The sequence below is a fragment of the Erythrolamprus reginae genome, chromosome Z, assembly GCF_031021105.1.
Source record: "Erythrolamprus reginae isolate rEryReg1 chromosome Z, rEryReg1.hap1, whole genome shotgun sequence".
Taxonomy (NCBI): domain Eukaryota; kingdom Metazoa; phylum Chordata; class Lepidosauria; order Squamata; family Dipsadidae; genus Erythrolamprus; species Erythrolamprus reginae.
Window position 1 is genome coordinate 25,273,013 of NC_091963.1, and position 25,914 is coordinate 25,298,926.

The window sequence follows — 25,914 nt, forward strand, 5'->3', positions numbered from 1 at the left end:
GCCACGCCCACTGGGCGGGAAAGAAACCCGGCTCGGCCATTCAAAAAGGCGTCCCCCTGAGACGAGCTGTCACCGCTTCTGAGGCTGGGCCCCTGCTTTCTTTACCTCTCATCGCTATCACGGTTTTTCTTCCTTTCGCCCGCGACGCTCAAGCCGGTCGGGTAGCTCCTGTCCCCTCGCCTTTTCCCGCCGCAGGATGACCGACTTCAGCGGAGACTTGCCGAGCGTTGGCGGCGGGGAAGCACCCGGCCGGAGGGAGCTGTCCGCTCGCGGAGCCCGCATCTACGGTGGCACCGCGGGGCTCCTGGACAACGGCTTCGATAGATACCTCGAGGACCCTTTCGACGCGGACCAAAACCCTCAGGTGACCGTGAATGTTTCGAACCGATCTCGTGGGCCTGGGGGCGGCGGCGGACAAAATACGTATCTGAGGATGAGTAACATTAACATTAGAAGGAACCTTATGGGTCATCCAGTCCTACCCACCACAGCCCAAGCAGACCTTACCTAGAGGTCTTCAAACTTGTGCAACTTTAAGACTTGTGGACTTCAACTCCCAGAATTCTCCAGCCAGCATAGCTGGCTGGAGAATTCTGGGAGTTGAAGTCCACAAGTCTTAAAGTTGCCAACTTTGGGGATTCCTACACATTTCTGAAAGATGGCAGTCCAGTCTCTTCTTGAAGGCTTCCAATAATGAACCTCCCACAACTTCCAAAGGCAACTTCTGTTCCATTGTTTGATTTTACTGTCAGAAAATGTATCCTTATTTCTAGGTTGAATCTCTTCTTGATCAGTTTCCATCCATTATTCCTTGTCTGGCCTTCAGGTGCTTTGGAAAATAGCTTGATCCCACCCCTCTTTTCTGTGGTAGTCCCATAAATGTTGAAATATTGTACTGTCTTGGTCCTTCTCTTCACTAGACCACTTGCCCAGTTCCTGCTTTGGTTCATTATATGTTTTAGCCTCCAGTCCCCTAATTATCCTGGTTGCTATTGTCTGCACTTTCTTTGTCTCAGCATGTTTTTGGCAGTGACCAAAACTGGATACAGTACTCTAGATGTGGTCTAATTAAGGCTTTATACAATGATATTTTCCCTCCTGTAAATTTCAATTTCTGTTGTTGTGTGTTATTATGTTGTAAGCTGCGTGTCAGGAAAAGGGTAGCCTAGAAATCAAATCAAATCAATCAATCAATAAGTATTTCACTTGATCTTGATTGTATCCCTCTGTTAATGCAATATTTTCTTTTCTGTACCCTGAGAGCGTATGCACCAAAGACAAATTCCATGTGTGTCCAATCACACTTGGGCAATTAAGAATTCTATTCTATTCTATTCCTATTTAGAATTGCATTTGGTTTTCTTGATGATCTTTAAGTGGAGATTCCTTTCTTGAGTAAAGCCTCTGGAAATAAAATGGTAGGTAGATTTCAGAGTCTGTAAAGTAGTGACTCCCAAACTTTTTTTTAGCCATGCCATACCTAAGCATCTCTGATTCCCATCCCCCATCCCCTGATATACAGTTTTTACTATTCAAAAAGTGGACTCCTATGTCCAAAATGGCAGTTGTCTAAGACTGGACTGGAATATTCTTACTGAATCTATGCATAAGATAGCATTGTCTGTGCAAAATCTTGTAAGGAAGGGGAAAGAAAAGATATACAGTGGAACCCCGACATAAGAGCTGCTCTACTTAAGAGCAACTCGAGATAAGAGCTGGGAGGGGAGAGATATTTTTGTTCTACTTACAAGCCCAAATTCGAGATACAAGCGCCAAGGAGCTGTCTCCTGAAGCCAAACGCTAACTTCCGCGTTCGGCTTCAGGAGACAGCTGCGAAGCGGCGCGCGTGTTTTAAAAGGTTGCAGCCGGCCTGGGGGGCTCGGGGGGGGTGCTTGCAGCTTTCTTTCTTGCTCTTTTTCTTTCTCTCTTTTACCTTCCCTTCCTCTATTTCTTCTTTTCTTTCTCCTTCCCACCTTCTTCCCTCCCTTCACTCATTCCTCTCTTACTCTCCCCTTTCATAAGTTTCCTTGCTTCCTTCCTCTGTTCCTGTCCCTTCCCCCTTTCTTTCTTTCTTTCTTTCTTGCTTGCTTGCTTTCTTTCTTGCTCTTTTTCTTTCTCTCTTTTACCTTCCCTTCCTCTATTTCTTCTTTTCTTTCTCCTTCCCACCTTCTTCCCTCCCTCCCTCCCTCCCTTCACTCATTCCTCTCTTACTCTCCCCTTTCATAAGTTTCCTTGCTTCCTTCCTCTGTTCCTGTCCCTTCCCTCTTTCCTTCCTTCCTTCCCACCCTCCGTCCATTCATTCACCCATTCCTCTCTTGATCGCTTAAAGCCGGTCCCTGGTGCAAAAAGGGTTGGGGACCTCTGTCCTACAGGATTGGGTGGCAGAGAAGTTGAACATATGTAAATTTAAAAGTTTAAGAAAGTTTACAAGTTAAGTGAAAGAAACTTCATTATTCATTTATATGTACATGTACATTTCTTCATTAAAAACATGTCTTTCTGCATAATTTAGACTAACTTTGTGAGTTTTTTGAGGGCTGGAACCAATTAAAATTATTTACATTAATTCCTATGGGGAAAAGTCGTTCGAGATAAGAGCTGCTCGACTTAAGAGCCCAGGTCCGGAACGAATTAAACTCGTATCTCGAGGTACCACTGTATATTGTATAATGCACAAAGTAAATACAGGTAGTCCTTGACTTACAACATTTCATTTACTAAGTGTTCAAAGTTACAACAGCACTGAAAAAAGGGACTTATGATCATTTTTCACACTTCTCCCAAACCAGTGGCAATCTGCTGATAATGTCACAATGACATCACCAAACTAGATTGGTCAGTGCTAGTCTTTTTCCCCAATTTTCTAAAATTATTTTTTAAATTTTTTAAGCCAAGTTTCCAGCACTGCGCAAGCATCTCCATTTTGTTTTCTGGGTTTTCTCCCCTAGGGTTTTTTGCACTGCATATGCACACCCATGAGGTACAGCCACATGGGCTAGGAGGAAGCGAACTGGCAGCGAAGTCAGTTGGAACCCACCCCTACTTATGACCATTATACCATCCCCATGGTCAGATGATTTACATTCAGATGCTGGTTCATATTTATGACAGTTGCAGTGTCCATCACGTGACCATCTTTTGCAATCTTCTGACAAGTAAAGTCATTGGGGAAGCCAAATTCACTAAACAACTGTGTTTATTCAACATTTGCAGTGATTCACTTAACAAATGTCACAAGCAAAGTCGTAAAATGGGACAAAATTCACTTAACAAATTTCTCACTTAGCAACATAAATTCTGGGCTCAATTGTTGTAAGTTGAGAACTACCTGTAATGCTATGTGTCTTTAAGAATCAGATGACTGGTTGCTTCTTTTCACTTATGGCAGTTTATATGTAACATTTACAAATTATTTTCATATTGCTCTTTGGTTTAGTAAATTAGCATTTCTGATGCAAAAATTTATTAGTTTTAAATTTTGCCATATGGAAATAGAAGGTGTTGCTGGTGTCTTGCTGAATTTATTACTTTTATTCTCAGGGCATTTTGAATTTTGGAACAAGTGAGAACAAGCTTTGTTTTGACTTGCTACAGGAAAGGGTAAGTTTTGATTCTTATTAAATGTATAGGTTTCTAAATTTTAGAAATATTTGACAGATTGGTGGCTATGATTTACTATATTTAAATAATATAATATTGCGAAAAGATAATTATCATAGACACACATTCTTTGCTGTATTGTAATTTCTTCTGATTTATAATTGATATATGGAATATAATTCTCAGGTTAATCTATATAGTAAGCTATATAGTTATAAAAAAGTAAGATCAATTAACAAGTTCATGTATGTGATCTAATGTCCATATTAAAAACACTTGTAAATCAATAGAATCAAGTGACTTATAAGAAGTTTTGTCTCCCTTTCTTTCAGCTTTCGAAACCTGACATGAATTATTTGGAGCCTCATTTACTCCAATACTCAAATACCCAAGGCATTAAAAGGTACAGTATGAAGAACATTTCTTCATTAATAAAACATGTTTTCAAACAAATTAACGTATCTATATTTCTAATTCCACCTGGAATCCAAAGGGTACACTGTGTGTATGGTTTCTATTTCTACCTTCACAATGTGTTGGATGCACAGTAAAGGACAGGGAGGTGGGGTCCCATTCATTATTCCATTATTTCCTAATGGTAATGTTTTGTAATAAAGTTGGTGGGTTTTCTTTCTGTGGATATATTAAAACAAAAAGCTGGATAAAAATATGATGGTTTCAGTTTACATTCTAATTTATCATCATCAAATTTGAACCCTAAGCAGCTTTTCAACCCTATTCTACCATGCAATTATAATAATGACTATGACTATCTGATAATTATTAATGGACTCTTAATAGCGGCTATACAGAAAAAATAATTAAAAACCATAAAGTTTTAAAATGAATAATTACATACCTTCAGTTTTTTCTGAAAATGTATTCCTTATATGTTCCAAAATTTTATTTTAAATTTGACAACTGATATACTATTTCACTATGAGTGCAAGCCATACTGCCATTTGAAGAGATGAGAAAGATGTGGCCTTCTGTTGCAATTTTTTTTTCAGAATTGCAGTTGTGGTGGTACATTTTCAGTGTGTTTTTGAAAAGTCCTAAGTATTAATCTCTTGCTCTTCTTTGTTTTAATTCTGGGTCATGCTGTAACATATATTTTTTGTTTCTGATTCAAAGAGTAGGGAAGATGAAACAAAATTTAAATTTTCTTTATCTTTGCTGATGTAAGCTGCCAACATCTTAGAAAAGTTTCTTAGGACGTAGTTCATACTTCTAGGATGAGATCTTTCTAAACATGGAATATTTTCTCATCCAAATTCTTGGTAGTATCTATAATCAACTAAAACAACTTTAAAATAAAATTGTGCTCCTTATATTGCAATCCTTAGTTTAATTACTGTTTGTGTAATTTTTAAATTGGGCAGATTTAAAATAGATTTAAAATCAAGCCTTCTGAAGTAAAACTCAGTACATCAAATTTATGCTCAAGAGATAAAATCTGCGACATATTGTTTGACTGTTCTCTTTATGATTTTTCATATAACAGTAGATGAAAATGTTATGGCAAATTATTTAATTAATGTGTTAATTATGGAAATAATTTTAAATTTTAGCTTCCGAGAAGAAATTGCCAAATTTCTTACGGAATATGCAAATGCTTCAGTACCATTAGATCCAGAACATGTAAGATGCAGGATATTTTTTTCTTTATTGTTGGTAACATTTGATAAAACTTATCTAAAATGTCATTTTTTACAAAGTTAATTAAATTTATTACTTTTAAGTTAGTTTGAAAAATATGCTGGGATGTATCACAAGATTTTTATGCTCAAACCAATATCAAATTGTTTAGATAAGTTTTAGATTCCTAACTTCTTCAGGTAATAAGTCCCAGCATAGATATCTTTATAATAATTTGGAAATAATAGTCAAGCTTCTTAAGATTTCTGAAAATATTTTATTTCTGTTTGAATTATCTTCATTCCTAAGTCTAGTACCATCACATGAGCTATTTAGCATACTTTCCTTTTAAATTAGTATAGCATTCTCTATGACTGCCAGTCGATTGCCACACAATATGAAAGTACTAGTTTAAAAGTAGTACTTGCTTACTAACTGCCTGGACTGTTCAAAATTATAATGGTTGGGGGAAAAACCCAGCTTTCGATGAATTCTCACATTACTGCATTTGGGTTCTTCACAACCAGCATTTATAGCTGTCATATCGCATGACCACCATTTGAAAGCTTCACAAACCAGCAAAATTTAGAGAGTAAATGAAATGAAATTGCAAGTTGTGGTCAGATGGTATCTTATTTAATGACTTTATTTAATAATGAAAGTGGAAGTGACATCATGAAGTAGGCACATCATTCGATTTTTCATTTGGCCATCTCAGCACTTAGGAATGGAGTTGCCAGTTCAGTTCCAGTTGTGGTCAGTAAGCAAGGACTATCTGTAGTCCTTAATAATTTCAGGTAACATTATAATCTACCAGACATTTTAATGCCATAAGTATTACTAGTCTCCCAGAAAGTAATACACCACATTTTTTCCCTTCAACAATTATTTATTGAACACAATGAAGCTTACACACAAGAAAGAATGATGTTTCTTCTACACTCCGTATTTTTCCACATAATCTCCGTCCCATTCTATGGCCTTCCTCCAGCGAGACACAAGGGTGTGTATTCCCTGTTGGTACCACTCCTTGTTCTTGTGACAAAGCCTGTCACAGTCCTGGACAAGAACGCTTCCCCCTCAGTTTCAAAATGACACGCTGCATCACTTACAGACACTTTAGAAACACTGCTGCAGCTACTATCTGTCTGAAGAAATGCAAAATTTACACATGCACTCCTGACAATTCAAATAATGTATATCTAAAATTTTGCATTTGTACCATTACTGTAGGCTGAGGGGGGGGGGGGGAAAGTGGTGCATTACTTTCTGGGCGACCCTCGTAGATCCTATTATTAGTTAAAACCATGATATGATTGTTTTTAAACTGGTCCCTTAGTATTTCAAATGATTACCAGTGTTGTTAATTGCAACTTGGCATTTGTCTAGATTATTGTGATGAATGGCTGCTGCGCTGTCTTTGCAACTCTTTCAACTGTGTTGTGTGACCCTGGAGGTAAGACAGCTTTAGTATGTGTATGCATGTATGTATGTCAACTCTGAAGCAAACTTGGATGAAGCCTCATACTTGTCACAAACTCTGAAAGGGGAAAGGGAGGGGGAAATAAATATTTTTCTAATAGTTGAAACAAAACATTTTCTTGTGGGAACCAACGTCATCCTAGCAGGTGGCAGTTGAAGGAGGAAAGAAGTGACCAAGCAGCCTCCCAGCTACTTTCTTTGGACAATGTGACAAGCGACATATGCAGGAGCAAATATTTCCTCTTTTAATTAGGGAAAACCTATGGGAACTTTTAGAGTTGGTTTTCACTAGCTGTGTTATATAATGTATCCAATAAACATGTTACCCTGTTTCCCGGATAGTAAGACCCCCCCGATTGTAAGACATATGGGGGGTTTCAGGGGGTTCGGCTAATATAAGCCATACCCCGAAAGTAAGACATATGTCTTACTTTCGGGGAAACACGGTACTAAAAGCGAGGGAGGCGTTGGAGCAGTTCGCGGCGCCCTGGCGGCGGTTCCCTCCGCTTTGACGGCGCTGGTCCGCTCGCTCGTCCCAGCAACCGGCCCGTTTCCCCGACACGCGTCTGGAGGGGAGGAGCCGCTCTGCGCAGTTGGGCAGCCCTGCCTGCCGGAAAGGAGGCGGGCGAAGGAGGGCGCAGCTCCGGCCGCCCGCTCGGCTCGCTTCTACAACTTCGGACCAGCGCCGTCCTTCGCCTCGCATTTCCGGGTTGGCGAGCCTGGATTGTTTTTCCTGCGAGCGCTGGTCCCCGCTAAGCCTTCTGCGCCTGACTCGGCGAGGCGAGAGGGAAGAAGGAGAAGCGCAAGTGGATGCGGAGCGAAGGATGGATAAATGCCTCCCGGGCGCTCCGCATCCACTTGCGCTTCTCCTTCTTCCCTCTCGCCTCGCCGAGTCAGGCGCAGAAGGCTTAGCGGGGACCAGCGCTCGCAGGAAAAACAATCCAGGCTTGCCAACCCGGAAATGCGAGGCGAAGGACGGCGCTGGTCCGAAGTTGTAGAAGCGAGCCGAGCGGGCGGCCGGAGCTGCACCCTCCTTCGCCCGCCTCCTTTCCGGCAGGCAGGGCTGCCCAACTGCGCAGAACGGCTCCTCCCCTCCAGACGCGTGTCGGGGAAGCGGGTCGGTTGCGGGGACGAGCGAGCGAACCAGCGCCGTCAAAGCGGAGGGAACCGCCGCCAGGGCTGCTGCCGTGCTGCCGAGCAGATCAGCTGCTGGGCGGCCAAAGAAACCTTCCCTGGGTCTTCCCGACTTCACCCTGTCAATTTGGTGAGTGGAGGCGGGAAACGGCAGGGGGGGGGGTATGTAAGACATACCCCGAAAGTAAGACCTAGTGGGGCTTTTGGGGGTAAAAAGAAAGTAAGACACTGTCTTACTATCGGGGAAACACGGTATTTGAGGAATCTATCTGCAGTGGAGTTGTGATTTTAGCGGGTGAATTGGACGGAATGCTGACAATGTATGTTTGTGTGTATGTGATTTTCATGCAGTACATGTTACTGTAATAAGTTCCAGAGGTGTCTTTTTAAAAGCATATGTTTTCGATTAGCTGATATCACGAGATAACTTTTTCTGTCAGGTAATATTTACAGTTAACACAATGTGATTTTCAAAACGCACTGCTAAAATTAAAACTCTTGGTGCGCACTCTTAAATATCTGAATATAATTCTAATAAAGTGTCAGTAGTTTTTAAAATGCTATTTATTAGCTATTACTTAGCTAATTAATAGCATATTAATAAATAGTATTTATTTAAAAACCATTAAGATTTATGGAACACAATAATTAAAATGAAGCAAAATAATATAGTGTTTATAATAAGAGGTTACAAGGCACTCAGCTCATGTAGGGGAATGTTCATGAGGGAAGTCTACAGAGAGGGGCGGCATACAAATCTAATAAATAAAATAAAATAAATTACTATTGAGTAGCAGGAAGCCAGCAGAAGAAAACGAGCAGTGCCAGGGATTAGTAGATCATTGACTGGCATTATGGGGAAAGTTAGAGATGATCTTCATTCTGTTTCCCTCCAAGTGCAAAGTGAGCGCTGCAATACACTTCCTGAATGCTAAGGACACGAACGCTGCTGCGATGGATACCCAAAATTTGTGTGCAATGGTTGCCCAAGATTTTTCTTGTCGATTGCTCCGTTTTGAATTTTTTGGCTGAACAAGAATGGGTATGGTGCCTCTATAATGATTGATGTTTGCTTTCTGGAGTATGGCAATAAGCCCAGGTTTCATCTCCTGTCATTATATAGTTGAGAAAAGCCTCACCTTCAATCTCCAAAGGGTCAATAAATTCTCAAACAATGACTCTGTCGATTTTGTGCGCTTCAGCAAGCATCTTGGGCACTCATCGCAGCAGCTTCATTCCCTTAGCGTTCAGGTAGCATATTACAGTGCGTACTTCGCGCTTGGAGGGAAACGGAATGAGAACGCTCATCTCTAACTTTCACCACAACGCCAGTCGATGATCTGCTGACCACTGGCACTCCTCATTCTTTTTCCTTCTTTTTTTAAAAATCTTTATTAAAGAAGGAACAACACCACAGTACAAATGTGTCTACAAGGAGAAGTCATAAAGGAAAAATTTAAACATGGAGAGTATATAAGGACAAACAAACATACAGATATATCATTTTTGCATTAGTTCTTAGTATAATAAAAATGGAAAAAGTTCTCTTCCGTTAGCTTCCTACTACATGATAGTAATACCAACTTCCCCAGCGAATATTCCCCGTGAGAGCTAAGTGTCTTGTAACATTACTTTCCGGATAACCCTTGTAGCTAATAAAAGTATCCTGAAAAAAGTTTCCGTCGTTTGTGTTTTTTTACAGATGGCTATCTAATCCCGACTCCATATTATGGTGGGATAAATTCCAAAACTTGGTTATATGGTGGAATGCAACCTGTTCATGTACCGTTATTCAGTGAGGTATTTTTTTAATTAAAAATATATAAGTAAATATTCAACAGAGCAAACTTCTACCAGCATGCTTGTTAATGCATTGATGTTTCCTGAGAGGTTTTTTTTAGTAATAATTGCAATATCTTATTGTGTTACTAACATTGTGAGTTTTGGATTTAGGTAGCTGACAAAGGAAGCCAGCCTTTTCAATTAACAGTTGAAAAATTAGAAGCTGCGTACCAGGGAGCCAGGGAAAAGGTAGGAATATTTTTGTTTGAACTTCATATTCTACCAGTAGATTAATATTATTTATAATTAATTTTAACCTTTAATGCTTCTAGGTCCAATTCAAGTGTTGGTTATCACTTTCAAAGTCGTTTATTTGTATGGCTCCTGGCTATCTGTGAAACTATCTCACCCCAAAGGGTTTGGCCTGCCTCACTCATGCTAGCAGAAGGGGCATGCTGCAGATATATCAAATAATTCCAACTTGGCAGGATCCAAGATAACTTTCTGATATGACTCCTGTCCTTTGGAGCCCCCTTCATGCAGTCCCCTCCTCTTGTGAAATTTGTAACCACGCTTTTGGCCTTCTGAAAGGGTCTGAAGAACTGGTTTGGGGTTCCAAAGTGGTGTATCATTCTGAATTAATGGACTAGATAAGATGTCTCTCCCATGGACATCTTGCTTCCTTGTCCCCATCTTTTTCAATTTCAAACTAATTTAAAGTTATTATTTTAATTTTTATTTGTACTTAATGATTGTAAGCCACTTAAATTCCTGGTGAAGTATTCCATTGGAACAGCATATTTCTGTATTAGGATTGCAAAGTGAAAACTTCATACAATCTTTTCAAATCTAGTAGAATCATTACTAACAATAAAATAACTTAACAATTTCAGTAGCCAACTATATATTATGTATCTTCCTTCTTTTGATTACTAACATTATTGCCATTGTTTGAAAAAATGTTGTGTATTTATAGACAGTTTTCAGTTTTTATTTTCTGTTATTTTATTCATTGTTTTTAATCTAGAATCAATTAAAAATAAAAATCCAAATGTTCTTGTTGGCTAGAACTAAGTGAACACAATATGGTTGAAGTGCCTGTTTTAACTGATATAAAATATCTGTTCTTGGATTTTCTGAAATTTATCTTTTTAGCCATTGAGGATGAAAACTAGTAAGAGAAAAATGCTGCAATTTTAAGATCATTTTCTTGAATTGCGAAGACTGCTGTTGCAGGAATAAATTGCATGTAAACAGTCTATTGTTTTCCATACGTGAGTGACATTTTAAATAAAGGATGGCAGTGTTGCAGACTCTGTCTGCAAGTATGCTTGACGTCATGTTGGCGTCTCCCACTATCAGTTTTTCTTTTTTCAGGGCATCCGAGTCAGAGCATTAATCCTGATCAACCCTCACAATCCATTAGGGGACATTTACCCAGCACAATTACTGAGAGAATGTCTAGAGTTTGCGCACAGGTTTGCGTCCTAGCGCTATTTATTTGGGCTTTAATTTTCCATAATGCATTATTTCAGTTATAAAAATGATTTTGGCAATTTCCTTTCATTTGGCAAGTGCTAAATATCTGGCCTACTAGAAAGTATATTGGGGCAATAATTTATCTTCTAAGTTTTGTGAAAACATAATAGGGATTATTAATGTATGCATTGACAGGGCAAGGTTACTCTTGTTAAAACTCAAATGCCTGGTGTATGTATGCATATATGTGTGTACATATCAAAAATTGAATAATGGTCATTGCCAAAATCAATAGTAATAGTAGCTTGTAATATATTAAACTCTTGATTTCAGAAGTATTTTGATAGCAATGTATGAATTGGGGATTGAGAAAAGCCTCTCATTTTAAGATTAGAGATTTTAAACATTTTAAAACCAATAAATAAACCTATATGGTATATGAGTAAATATATCTATCTTTCATAAAGAAGGGTGTTTTGTTTAAAACAAAAATAAAAGTTTCCAGTTGCCTCATTTTATTGTTCTTACAAACTTAATTGGCTCCAGGAGGAGGTTCGTAATGTGAAAAGTTCGTAAGACGAAACAATGTTTCCCATAGGAATCAATAGAAAACTGATTAATATGTGCAAGCCCAAAATTTACCCCTTTTTCAAGCCAAAGCGCCTGTTTTTGCGCTGGTGGGATTCCCCTGAAGCTCTCCTCCATGGGAAACCCCACCTCCAGACTTCTGCGTTTTTGCGATGCTGTAGGGAAATCCCAGGAGGGGAATCCCAGGATCACAAAAATGGGCGCTCCGCTGGCAACGGAAGTCCAGAGGTGGGGTTTCCCAGCGAGGGAAGCCTCAGTGAAATTGCACAATTGCAAAAACACAGAAGTCCGGAGGTGGGATTTCGACGAGTTCCATGTTTTTGCGATGGTGCAATTTCGCTGAGGCTTCCCTCGCTGGGAAACCCCACCTCCGGATTTCCGTTGCCAACGGAGCACCCATTTTTACGATCCTGGGATTTTCCTCCTGCGATTTCCCTATAGCATCACAAAAACACGGAAGTCAGGAGGTGGGGTTTCCCATGGGCTGGGAGCCTCAGGGGAATCCCAGGATCTCAAAAATGGGTGCACTGCTTGCAACGGAAGTCAGGAGGTGGGGCATCCCAGCGACGGCAGCAGGTTCCTAAAGCGAAAAATGTTTGTAAGAAGAGGCAAAACCCCCCGAACCCTGGGTTCGTATCTCAAAAAGTTCGTATGACGAGGTACCACTGTATATTCAAAGTTAATTGTCTTTGAATACATTTATTTATTTATTCTATTTTTATGTTGCCCTTCTCCTTAGACTCAGGGTGGCTTACAACATGTTAGCAATAGCACTTTTTAACAGAGCCAGCATATTGCCCCCACAATCCGGGTCCTCATTTTAACCACTTCAGAAGGGTGGAAGGCTGATGAAATTTGGACCGCTGACCTACAAGATCTACAGTCAGCTTCAGTGGCCTGCAGTACTGCACTCTACCTGCTGCGCCACCCCAGCTCTTTTTATACATTCTTATAGTTCATTTAATTTATACATTGTACATTTTTCTTACTTCCAATGGAAATTTAAATTTATTGATTTATAGTCAGAGAGACCAAAAATAGAGGAGGAAACAAACAGAAAGACCACTAGATAACAAAGAGAGTGATAATATTTTAAAGCCATTAAAAATAGCCAGGCATTGCACTGCAGACTGTATCAAGTAACAAACAAATGGGGTTTTTTCCAGAAATATTTAATGGAATAATTGTTCTACAAGCTGTAAGTTTAAACCCTGTAAATCTACTTTCCATCTTTCTGTGTGTTTCTTTTTTAGTTTAGTGGCTAGAGTAGAAATAACTTACATTTCAGATCTTTTTTAGTCTCAAGATTAATGTTTTTCTATCTATGTGAGACTGCATTTGACATTAGAAATAAAAATTTTAGTGACCATAATTTTTCCAAGAAACAATTTTTAGCTGTCAGTACATTTCCACAAATTCAGGAATATTTCTATCAGTAGGAGACTTCTGAATATCTGGGAATATTAGAATTAAGAATTCAGTTTGTTATATATGTTGTGACTCTAATCATGTAATGTAAGAGTTTCTAAGGGTTTTTAAATATGTTTTTAATATTACACTTAGAGATAGTATGTTAAGAATTGCTGAATGAAGTAATGAATTCATGAATCAAAATGAATACTTTAAGAAATTCTTATATATTTTTCTGTATACAGGTATGAGTTACATGTAATTATGGATGAAATTTACATGCTATCAGTATATGGTGATATCACATTTACAAGTATCCTTAGCTTAAAGAGGTAAAAACATACTTTCTGAATATTTGTGATAAGTATACATGCATGTTTCATAAATATTTATTTATTTATTTATTTATTTATTTATTTATGAATGAATGAATGAATGAATGAATGAATGAATGAATGAATGAATATTTATTCATAAATAGTTTTTCTGTCTCCAAATATATCAGGCCTACAAGACAGATTATGTCAGGAAACAAACTCCATAGGAAGCCTTTATTGAGAAAGACTATAATAGAATTTTGCAAGACTTCCTATGAAATTTTCCTTTCTCACTTCTTATATTCCAGAGATTTGGGAAGGGGTGTGTATCCTTTTCTAATATTTTACCTCTTTCTAATATTTTGCCTTTTAGTTTCTGTCTAATGTTTAACCTCATCTTGAGGGATGAGGGAAAATATTCTGCACTTAGTGTCTTTACAGCATCTGGATAATTTCTCCAAAGTCATCTCAATGCATAGGTAAAGATAAAGGTTCCCTTGCACAAGTGTGCTAGTTGTTTCAGAATGTAGGGTCTGTTGTGAGTAGTTCACCAGGTTAGTTAGTGACAGATTCTGAGGAGAATGAACCCGGCCCGTCTTGGTACCCTAGGTGAGCATTCTTGCCAGCTGAATCAGAAATTGAGAGTGGGGGAGAGCTGGACCCGGAGGAACCTGCAGCTCCATCACCACGGCCGTGCATGTACTGTGCATGCGAGATTCTGCTTCTGCACATGTGCATCAGCTGAATCTCGCCACCCCAGCCAGCAGCAATAGAGACCTCCCATTAGGTGGGCCTGGAGATTGTGGCACTCGTCCGGCGGGCGAGTGGGTGCCTCTATCACTGCTGTTGCTGCCACTGGGGCTGGCCGGCGGCTACAGGACTGGGCCCTGTGAGACGTAGCAGCACTGGTCAGCCACCAGCGGGAACAAATCTTCCAGGGCGGGTGCAGCGGGCAGTAGCAAAACATCAGCTTGCGCAAGAAGCTCCGCATGCAGCGCCTGGTCATCCACTACATCGGCCACCTCTTCGAGCTGCTCGACCAGGAGTTGCACCTGCCGCCTCACTTGCTCAAGCCACCCTGCCGCAGCCACAGTCTCCCAGCTCATTGGCTGCAAAGGGGTGACTCGAGCAGGTGGGGCAGTGGGCATGTCTCCTGGCCAAGCAGCTTACAGAGGTGACCAATGTAGCTGATGGCCAGGCACCACATGCAAAGCTTTTCGCACTGGCTGGCATTCTCCCACCACCCACTTGTAGGGCCCGCCCGCCAAAGAGCTGCAGGAGTCTGAGGAGGAGCCCGGCGAGATGCTGCTGGAGCCTGGGCCGCCCTCGGACAGGCAGCAGGAAAGTCATGGGAAAGCAGGGTCAAGGTCCGGAGAGGGGCAGCTGCTGCGGGTGCCGTGGGCCATGGCTAGGGCGCTTCAAGTCTGGGCTCAGTGGAGAGCTGCATTCCACCCCGTTGGGCGTCCAACACTGTGCTTTGGGCTATGACTCTGCGTATGTGCAGGAAGGTAAAGGGTGCAGGGGTGTGCACACACACACACACCCCACCACCACCCGAGCCTTCCAGTAGGGGCGCGAATGGCTGCCCTTTACTGATTTGAAGTAATTGTTGTCCTGTGTATGGAATTGCACATTTTAATACAAAATGCAAGTAATCCTCACCCAGTTTCAGTGTTTGGAATTGGAAACTCCATTGTTAACTAATAAAGTTGTAAGTCAGGCTGTAAACCAGGCACTTAGCAACAGCAGTTCCAGTTGCCAATTTTTAAGCAAAGACCTTACATGATAGTGACTTTGCTTCTGGGAAGCAGCAGAAGTCACCAACTGCGATCATGTGTCCGTAGACTACCGCAACACACATTAAGTACAAGTTCCAGTTGCCATCACAACTCATTGTAAATTTGAACAGTTACTGAATGAGTAACTTATTAAACATTGAACAAATAATATTTGACTATATTATTATATAGTCAAAGCTCATAAACAGAATACAGTTCACTACAATAAAAATATATTATTGTGGTCATTAAATTAGAACCATCTATAATTCCAATATATCATATTTGCACTGATTTCTGCAGAAGATACATTATTTGTAATCTTATTACATGGATTTACATATCTACAATTGATAATTATAAACCACTTCTTTGTAATTTCTATGAATAATGAAGTCACTGGTAAGTGTAACAGGTTTTATCTCTCAGGGTATAATTGTCCTTATAACTAAAGCTTTTTTTAAAAGAGAATATATTAATTATTTATGAATATTTTTTTTAGTTTACCTGATCCAGATCGAACCCATTTTATGTGGGGATTTAGCAAGGTAGGTTGGAAATACTTGATATCAATGTATATTCAATATGTACCTGAGTACTTGAAGTATCAAATTTTCCTCTCCCATACTATTCAGTCTGCATAGTACAAATTATTAATGATATTGCTATTGGTAACTCTGGAATTCAGACTTTATCTCTTACAGTAATGTAATAGTATATAATGGGACCTAAGAAATCTAATTAAAATCAAAGTATCTTTAATCTGTTTCAAAAATCAGAAGCATCCTCAAAGAAAGTGGTAAAAAGACTTATCCACAGGTGATTCACAAATGAAACCTTTGTGCATTTATATCGCAGTCTGTGTGCAAATATGTAAGCAGCTTTTCTTGCATTCTGATTCCATATTTTAGAATTTGATTTTTTTCTTATGCCTACCCCTAGAATGCTGTGGAATGTGCATATATTTCTGATTATAATAGTTTTTTTGAATAGTTAAAAAAACCCATATATTTCTATCTCCTTTTCATGGTTGTTTGTTGTTAATAATAATCTTTGTCTGCTGCTAAATCTGATACTATGAAAATAACTTACCGGTACTTTGCCCTCCCAAAGTTGCTAAGTCTGTATTAGATGGTCTAAATCGAAGACTGCTACCTTCAGACAAAAGCTGGGGGGGGGGGTGTTCCTCATTTCCCCTCTCTTTTTGTAATGATCTATGTAGTGGCCAAAATATTGTCTAGTGCTATTAATTTGATAATTAATAATAATGATAATAATTTCTTAGATTTGTATGCCACCCCTCTCCGCAGACTCGGGGCGGAGAAGGTAAACAGGACAAGTTATTAATAAATTCTGCTTTGAATTATTTATGCATAAATAATTTTACATTTTTTAAAATGTAAACTTTTACATTATATAAATGAAATTTGATAAATTTCATATTTTATCAGTAGAAATTCAGAAATTCTGAATATTGATTCACTTATAGATTATACATGGGGCACTGTCATTTTAAGGGGATTTGAAATGAAACTGTCCTTTATTTACCTCTCCTTTTTAGGATTTTGGCATGTGTGGTATTCGGGTTGGCGTATTATACACCAGAAACCATTATATCAGGAAAGCAGTTAATCAGCTTGCGGTTTTTCATGGATGTTCTGGCCCTGTACAGCATGTTCTCCAACAAATCCTTAAAGACAGAGGTTAGACAAACCTGAAAATTTTACTGCAGATTCTCACAAATAGCATCTAAATAATGAAGATAGACCTAGTTTGGTGCAATGGTCCAAAGCATCAGGCTAGATATCAAGGTCTGAATTTTAGTCCTGCCTTAGACGCAAAGCCCTCAAGGATGGCTTTGATACAATTTCTCTCTCTCTCAGCCCTGAGAAGGAGGCAAAAGCAAACCATTTCTGAAATCCTGCAAAAAAAGTTGTAGTTGGCCTTCTCCGGGTCCCGTCGACTAAACAATGTGGTCTGGCGGGACCCAGGGGAAGAGCCTTCTCTGTGGCGGCCCTGACCCTCTGGAACCGGCTCCCCCCAGAGATTAGGATTGCCCCCACCCTCCTTGCCTTTCGAAACTTCTTAAAACCCACCTCTGCCATCAGGCATGGGGGAACTGAGATAGCCTATATTGTTTATATATGGTATGTTGTGTGCATGTTTTTTTAAATTATGGGTTTTTAGTTTTAATTATTAGATTTGTATTGTACTGTATATTGTTTTTCTACTACTGCTGTGAGCCGCCCTGAGTCTACGGAGAGGGGCGGCATACAAATTTAATAAATGAATGAATGAATGAATGAATGAATGAATGAATGAATAAATAAATAAATAAGTGGCTTGTCCATGTAGCTGCTAGAGTCAATAATGACTCAAAAGCCAAATACCGTAAATGAAAAATGAGCTTTTATCTTTAGAACAATAGCTGTTGAATTTTTTAAAAAAGTATTATCATCCTAACTGAACAAATTATGATTTCCCAAATATTATTGTATTCAGTGGCAAATTATGTAACCAAAATTCGCATTAAAATCCAGCTAAAACACACTGTATTTTTTCTAGTTCCATTAATTTGTCACTGTTATTGGTTGATACTATTCATGTTACTGATCATAATTAGAAAAATATTTAACAAGTATGTTAAAATGTCAGATTATTTAATCCTCCAATAGGGTGAATCACATTTTGAAACTAAGCACTTACATTTAAAACCCTGAATTAACAAAAATTATCCCACATCCCCTGTTCATACTCTAAAATTCTTACTGAAAGATCAGATTATACAGCTAGAAACTAAAAAAAAACTAGAAAAGTTTTTTAGAGTATGTATTTTGAAAATGTAGGTGTGCTTCATGAAGACTACCAAGTTTTCTCTGCTTCTTCCTGCTCTTATCTGTGGTAAAACCTAAGGTAGAAGACAGGTAAATTCCACCCCAGGTCCTCAGCCCCCCCCCCCCCCCCGCCAAAAGACACAATATGCCTGATAAATCACGAGACAGGACAGTTCAACAGGAAAAGGAAATAAAAAAGCATTATCATTTATATTGTTTTGACAGACTGGCTGGATAATGTCTTTTTCCCAATAAATAAAAAAAGATTAAAAGAAGCTCAAAACATTCTTGTGGATGGTCTTGCAGACGTTGGAATACCTGTTTTTAAAAGCTCAGCAGGATTATATGTGTGGGCTGATTTCAGGAAGGTATGTAAAAGAAATAAAGAAATAAAAAGTATTGATTGAAGAAAATAAATTCTACTGGCTATTTGAAAAATAATGATGAAAATATTCACATTTTAAAACGATAGTCGATATTTCTATATCAGTCATTCAAAATATTTTGAGGTAGTGATGTATAAAATGCTTTGTTTCCAGACACTTTGAACATGAGATACCATAAAAATTTTCACTATGGACATTTTGGAAATGTTCCAATCTTCAGAAAGAAAACCCACCAAAATAAGTAGCCTTGTTCTATATTCATATTTAAGAGTATTTAATGAAAATGTGCATTGGTTTACATTTTAAAGCAAAACATTTTGCATATCCTACATTATTTAATATTGTTTTAGTTAAACTCTTACAGGTTGCATTGTCCTTACAAATAGTGATGAGCATACAGAATCATAACATATACCCTTAATAGTAAGTTTTATGTAATATTCTAAGTTAGGGGGGGAAATTGGAGATTTGGGGATTCATTAATAGGTAAATTAATTGAAAACTTTAATCAGATGAGAACTAGTTTGGTCTAGTAATTAAGGTCTCACCAGGCTAAAGATTGACTCCACCTTCCAATCTTCCAAAGTGGGTAAATGAGGACACAAATTATTGGGGGCAATATGGTGATTCTATACCAGGGGTCTCCAGCCTTTTGGACCTCAGGGACCATCAAGGTCATACTTTTAAATCCTGCGGACCACAAAATTTATAATTTTAAGTCCCACAGACCGCTAATATGATTTTTTAAAGATAAATACATTTGTAAAATGCCATATTTTTCGGAGTATAGGATGCACTGTAGTATAAGATGCACCTAAATTTTGGGGGAGCAAAACAAGAAAAAAGCAATCCTGCCTCTGCCTACCAGCATTAAGATCAGTGGTGCCTTCACTTCCACTCGGATTTTGATAACAAGCAGCACAGATCTCCTCATTTTAAAATAATTTTGTTGTGTATAATTGTTTGAAATTAAATTGGCATGTAGTCGAAAACAAAGACCATAGTAGCACACCTACTTTATCTGTTAGTAGAGCAAAGATTTATTAAGTAGTAATGGTGCAACTTAATAGCTGTTTTGTACAAAGCAAATTGGGAGAGAGAAAAAAATTTGAAATGCCAGTTGTGGAGGAAGGTTTTCCTAAATTGCACTTAAAGATTTTGATTTGGATGCCTATTTTATTTTGCAGTCAGCTGACACTAAAAAAAATTAAACAAAATAAAAAATAAATGTTTGCTTTTTAACTGGAAATGCAATCTTATTCTTGAAATTCCTTGAGGCACTTGGTTGAGTTGGGTGGCTCTAGGAGTGAAATAAAATAGGAAAGGAAGGAATGAAGGGAGGGAGGAAACAAGGAAGGGAGGAAACAAGGTAATGTGGGAAGGAAGGAAATGGAGAACGACAGAAGGAAGGGAAGGAAGGAAGGAAGCTTTGTATATTGAAAAAAATGACGGAATGGAAAGTTCTAAAAGAAAAATCCAATGGCTCATACATTTTATTTATTTACATGTCACTGCAATTCTGCAACACCTGATATGTGGAAAATTAAAATTTATAGGATTTAAAGCAGCAATAAACTAAATCATAAAATTAAAAGACCACACAGTCTAGCAATAAAAATAGCAGAACCTGAAAGCAAAAAAAAGTTAAAAAGATGACACAGTGAATTAACATCACTGCAACATTCTCTCCCCCATTTTAACTACATGTTAAATGCTGGCATAGCGAGATGAAGTGACAACTGACGGTTTTGGGTTTGAGATTCCTGCAAAGCTTTTAAAGATGCCAGCATTGCCCAAAGAACCCCAATCTCGTGCCTTGCAACTTCTCTTTCCACACAATTGGATGTCCCATATTTGGAATCGGGGATAAAAATGTTTTCAGGCAGCAGCGCCGTGATCCCCTCCCTGATTCCAAACCAGAGTTGTCCAACTGTTGGAAAGGAAGTTGCAGAGCACAAAATCGCGGTTTTGGCAATGCTGCCATCTTTAAAAGCTACGCGGGATTCTCAAAACCTAAACTATCAGTTGTACGGAGACCAAAAAAGAGCATGGCATTTCGGGCAGTGGGCAGCTCAGCTTGCATGCCCCAGTTTTGGAATTGAAAAGAGTTTTTTGGCAGCAACGCCATCCAGAATTGCTTGCTGCTTGAAACTCAATGCTCTTTTGGTCTCCGCATGCTCCGATTTTATAATTAGGGAGGGGATCATGGCACTGTCGCCAGAAAACGCATTCCTCCCCAGACCGAATAGTGAGCCACCTTGCCTTATGCCTCCTGGGCAGTGCCCCCTCTGCCAAATAAGTCCTCACCTTCCCCAGGACACAAGTGGAAATGAGAACCCCTGCTGCCTGGAACCACCCAAAAATACGATGTGTGGAGGCCAAAAACTCCAAAGGTTGATGGCTGATATTTGGGGCTATACTTGCAGTATAAGACATGCCCAGTTTTTAACCCTCTTTTTCAGAATAAAAATGAGCATCTTATACTCTGAAAAATACAGTAATGATCAGAGAACTTCCATTTTATTAATATGAAATGCACCTATTTAACATAACAAAATTATAAATGCTTATTTAATTATAAAATCATAAATGGTTATTTAATTATAAAATCATAAATGCTTATTTAATCATAACAATCATTTAAATGTTTAATTGTAACAAAATTATTAAAGTTAGTATAATTATTACAAAATAATTGAAGCTTATTTGACAGTGGCCTGCTGATGTTATGGGAAAGTCAGAACTGTAGCTATAATCCCTCCCCTACCTCCCTTTCCCTTTCCCTTTCTTTTCTTCTCCCTTCACTGGATTAATTGCTCTCAGCCATATCTGGCCCAGGGGCCAAGATTTCTCCACGGACCCCAAAATTTTCTCATGGATCACCAGTGATCCAGAGACCATGTTGGTGACCTGGGCTCTAACCACTTAGAGAGGTCTGTAAAGCACTCTAAAGCAGTATATAGGTCTAAGTGCTATCAGGCTAGAAACCAAGCGGCTATAAATTCTATTCCTGCCTTAGGCATGAAAAGGAGCTGGGGGACTTTGGGTCAGTCATCCTCTCTAAGCAAAACCTATCTCAGTGATGGTTAACCTTTTTGACACCAAGTGTCGAAACTGGAGCACACATACATGCGCCAGAACGCAGAAGAGAGCAGCTGGCTGGTGAGCATGCATGTGGTGGCCAGCTCCTTTTCCAGATTTCGTTGTGTGCAGGTGTGCTAGACAGATGTGACGCACATGCATGCGATGAAACCCAGAAGAGCAGCTACCAGGTACCTGCCCACAGAGGGTTCTGCATGACACCTCTGGCACATGTGCCATAGGTTTGCCATCGCAGGCCTTCCTCATAGAATTGTTGGGAAAATAGAAGTCAGAAATATTATGTAATGCTTGCCATCTTGAATTATTTGCAACAATTATAAAAAGGAAAATAAAATATCTTTTTACTCTTTTCATATAAGGTGCTTATTATATTAATTATAATTATTTTATGTGGCACAACTTATGATGTTGTTGTTTTAGTTTTTAAAAACACAGACATTTGAAGCTGAAATCGATTTATGGATGAAGATTCTTGATGAAAAACTACTTATTAGTCCTGGGAAGGCCTTCTGCTGTTATGAACCTGGATGGTTTAGAGTAATTTTTTCAGATTCTGCAGATAAGATTATTTTGTGTAAGTTTTGAGTTCTATAAAATTATTATGATTCTTTTTCCATTTATGCAGTCCCAATTCCTGATATCAGCTAGACACATCAAGATTCAACCAGAAAATACAGTTTGGCATCTTGTACATTTAAAAGAGCAAAAACATATAATTAAAAATATTTTAATGTACGGTATCTATTATCTATTATAATGCATTTGATCTTTCATGATCATTTGAAAAAAGTGATAAGAGAAAATTTGTGTTGTAAAAGAATTGTAAATAAAGCTCATACTACTAAATTATACTAATTGGATGTGTTTCTGATTCTTTAATTTGTATTTACTAAAAATAAGTCAGCAGAATTTGAAGTGTTACTGAAAAGTTATTATTTTCTAAAAAGCTTTGGGGGAAAAATTAATACTGAGATATAATGGAAGATCAGTTTCAGATCAGTGTACATTGCTGTAACTTATAATTTAGTATTTTCTGGGTGAAAATTTGTTTACATTTCATTTCCAATACTTCTGTGTGATGAGAGATTTTATCTATTGGAATAAGTCTGCTTAGTCTATTCTAATGAACCTGGATTTTATAGTATATTGCATGTCCATGTCCTTGATAGCAATACATTAATTTTATATTTGCTAAGCTTCTTGCTGAATGCACAAACACAATCTTAATATAAATGCATTCTCTAAAGTTGATTATTCTTTTTTGTTTTTATAGGCATTCAGAGACTTCAGCAATTGCTTTGTGATAAAATGGATGAACCTGTTACATTTTGTTCATCTCCTGAAGGAAACAAATGTACTGAGTCAGATGACAGTGTTTCTGCTAATGCCATAAATACACCAGTAGATGATATATCAGAGGGTTATTCACAGCTGAAGAAAATAGCTGTTTTCTAAGATCTGGAGACAAATAACTTGGTTTTATATATCATATGATTCCCTTTCTTTTCTATGTACAGTAATCTGAATATAGCTTTCATCTTGTAGTCTGTAATTTATGGTTAATTTAAAATCAGTACTATTATATCTGAGAATGCTTAACTTCCTTAATGAGGTTTCTCTTAACTGAAGGGTTAATTTATATTGGAAAATAAAAAGCCATTTCTCAATGTGTTTCTTTCAGACATGTTCCAAGGCTTCTACTGGCAAACAACCAGTTGGGGTAAAACAGGAGGTGTACTGCTGAACAATTAACACATTTCTTTCATTTTCAATCTGTTTAAAATTGTTTTTACACATTTTATATGAATTTATATTGGCACTTTCCTTTAATAATTCCCATTAATCCATATTATTATCTTACTTTACAATATTTGAGTTTCACTGATATCCAAATCAAGCATGTGTGAATACAATTGTTAATAACATATTGTGGATTTTGTATTGACCCCTTTATTTGTAAAATGTTAAAACCAAATGTTTAAACACACTGAAACTTAGTTTTCTTGATGTGTACTGTATTTTGCTTTCTAAGAAAGTTCAATTTTTCTGGTTATTATTCAGTTCTGTAAGTGTCGTATATCATGCTGTTCTTCTGGAAACAATTTTATTTGTTTTGCACCACAGGATCTGAATATTTGTACTGAGATCATGATTACATCACATGGAGTCATGGTCATGTGATTGCAATTTCTGTTGTACTTTGCCAACTTTTCACAAGCAGAGTCAGTTGGAAAACTGGCAGGAAGTCAGAAGTCACAATTACATGAAGTCCTTATATAACACCAGCAATTGGAACTGATAAAATTGCCATTACTAAAAAATCTGATCATGTAGTGCTTTACTGTCATGTTACATAACAGTGGAGTTCTCAGTTCCAATTGTCTAAAGATTACCTGAAATAACTTCAAAACATTCTGACTAAACTAAGAATCAAGACAAATTTATGCCTATTTGGATTTTAAAGTTTTACTGAATAGTGTTAAATGCACATGTGATTTGCTCAAAAACTTGTTTACTTGAGTTCCAATAATTTATGTACCTTCCAGCAATGCAATGTAGAGAAGTTGGATCTTTGATTGGTAAAATCTGAATATCAGTAATTTACTGTAATAAATTGTTTGGTTGAAATTCCTTGTGTTGCATCTTCAATACATTTTAGATATGCAGTTTGAATCAATTACTGTGTACCGTTAACCAAAAAAAAATTATTTTTAAAATGTTTGTGTTCATTTAAAGAAAATTAAAGTTTATACTACACCAAATATGTTTATTATAATGCACAGATATTAAACAGATAAAAGTGAAGGCTATGCTGAAATAGCTGAAGGTAAAATAAGATTGTTATACGATAGGGTCAATATTTTCTAAATGTTTCATCAAATGAAACAGGCCAGTTAAAATGCCAAGATTCCTTTTGATGCCAGATTACTACCAGATACCTATTTTGTCATATGAAATTATCTGTCAAAGAGTCTCAATTGTAGAATTGTCCTAATTAGGCAAGAAAAATCTGGGCAATTACTGGATGACAACAAATAGGTATGGAAATTTCCCGTAAAAGTGTTAACCTGGCTTGTGAATTTGTCTTTTGTGATACAATGTTTCAGTGATGACTGCTACTGCAGATTAATACCAGCCATTTACCATTTATAATTTCATAAGTGGGACATTGTTGGGGTATCAATTCACTATGCAGTACTTTAACTTGTGTATTATACCAAATGCAAATTTCCATGTTACTCAAATTAGCAAAGGACTTTTTGAGGAAAGCTAAAAAAATAGGTTTATTTAAATAATTATAGTCAAACAGATAAATCAAGTCATCCTAGAAAGGTGAGGTACTAAATATGCATTTTGGATGTATGAATACTTCGTATGAATAATTTGGAATGAATCTTTCCCTGAACCTCCACTGAAAACTGGATGTTGCTGACAAACGTCGATCTGGCTGGCTTTTGTTAGTCCTGCATTCTGTTTTATGCCAGTTTGGTTGGTAGAACTACACCACCAGCCAAGGTCTTAGAAAATAGTAATGTATATAAACACAACGCTAAGTTAGAGATATTGCTGGATGGTGTCTTATTTCAACATCAGTTTTCCACAATTAAAAAAATTGGAATTAGTAGGTAGCAATTGTTTATCATTTTCAGTTTTTCTTGTGTACAGAAAACAGAATTTTTGAGCATGTCTGTGTTAGAAGGTTTTGTCGCATCATATAAGCCAGATAGAGTTGCCTTTGCAATTGATTGATGGCGATTTTGTCAATTCCAATGTATTCAAGTGATGCGCCAGATGTTTTGAGAGTGCATTAAAGACACATATTAGTACTGGTATCTTTACTTACTTTTGCTAATAATTCTATTTGTAGGTTTTTGTATTTTTGTGGCTTTTCTCCAGTTCTTTCTCTTCTATTCTATTATCACTGCTTGAAAAAAATGTTGATTTAAATCCCAGTTAAATCTTTGTAGTTTGTGACCATGGCCACAATAAGTATTTAAAGGAGGTCCATGGTGAAGATTTAAAAACCACTGCTTTAGTCTATTTTGTAGTGTCACCAATTTTTGCTTGCAGGGCAAATGGTATTTCTTGCAAATACTGTATTCTAATGCATTGCTGCTGCTTTGTCATGACATTGCTAGTAATCATGTCTTCAGTCCTCATTTAGCGTCTTCTTCCAGCCGCTCAGTCATTAAACTATCTGCTTGCTATGTGAACATTATAGGATCATGACTGGGATTATTGTTTTACTTTTGCTTTTTGTTTTGCTGTCTCGGGGAACAACTTCAAATAGCCAGCTGAGCCCAAACAGCAGGAAAGGTTTCCATACTCAAATGGAAGCCAGGTAACAAGACAAACCTTATAGTTCTTCCTCCCCCCCCCCCAA

General features: G+C 37.9%; 1 protein-coding gene across 1 annotated transcript; it reads left to right on the forward strand.

Moving 5' to 3' along the window:
- The first annotated feature begins 127 nt into the window (after positions 1 to 127).
- On the forward strand, positions 128 to 24,158 carry LOC139154573 (1-aminocyclopropane-1-carboxylate synthase-like protein 1). Its single transcript, XM_070729330.1, has 14 exons — positions 128 to 364; positions 3,541 to 3,600; positions 3,933 to 4,003; positions 5,172 to 5,241; positions 6,628 to 6,694; positions 9,557 to 9,654; positions 9,808 to 9,885; positions 11,014 to 11,114; positions 13,359 to 13,445; positions 15,711 to 15,756; positions 16,770 to 16,911; positions 18,268 to 18,410; positions 21,951 to 22,104; positions 22,804 to 24,158. Exons 1-14 carry the CDS (start codon positions 197 to 199, stop codon positions 22,983 to 22,985), a joined length of 1,467 nt encoding a protein of 488 aa, XP_070585431.1. The 5' UTR covers positions 128 to 196; the 3' UTR covers positions 22,986 to 24,158.
- The last annotated feature ends 1,756 nt before the right edge of the window (positions 24,159 to 25,914 follow it).

Excerpts from the sequence above, each read along its gene's own strand:
- LOC139154573 (XM_070729330.1), top strand. The coding sequence starts at position 197 with ATGACCGACTTCAGCGGAGACTTGCCGAGCGTTGGCGGCGGGGAAGCA. Across the intron at positions 11,115-13,358 it reads TGTCTAGAGTTTGCGCACAG|GTATGAGTTACATGTAATTA; the intron begins GTTTGCGTCCTA and ends TTCTGTATACAG. Across the intron at positions 22,105-22,803 it reads TGCAGATAAGATTATTTTGT|GCATTCAGAGACTTCAGCAA; the intron begins GTAAGTTTTGAG and ends TTGTTTTTATAG.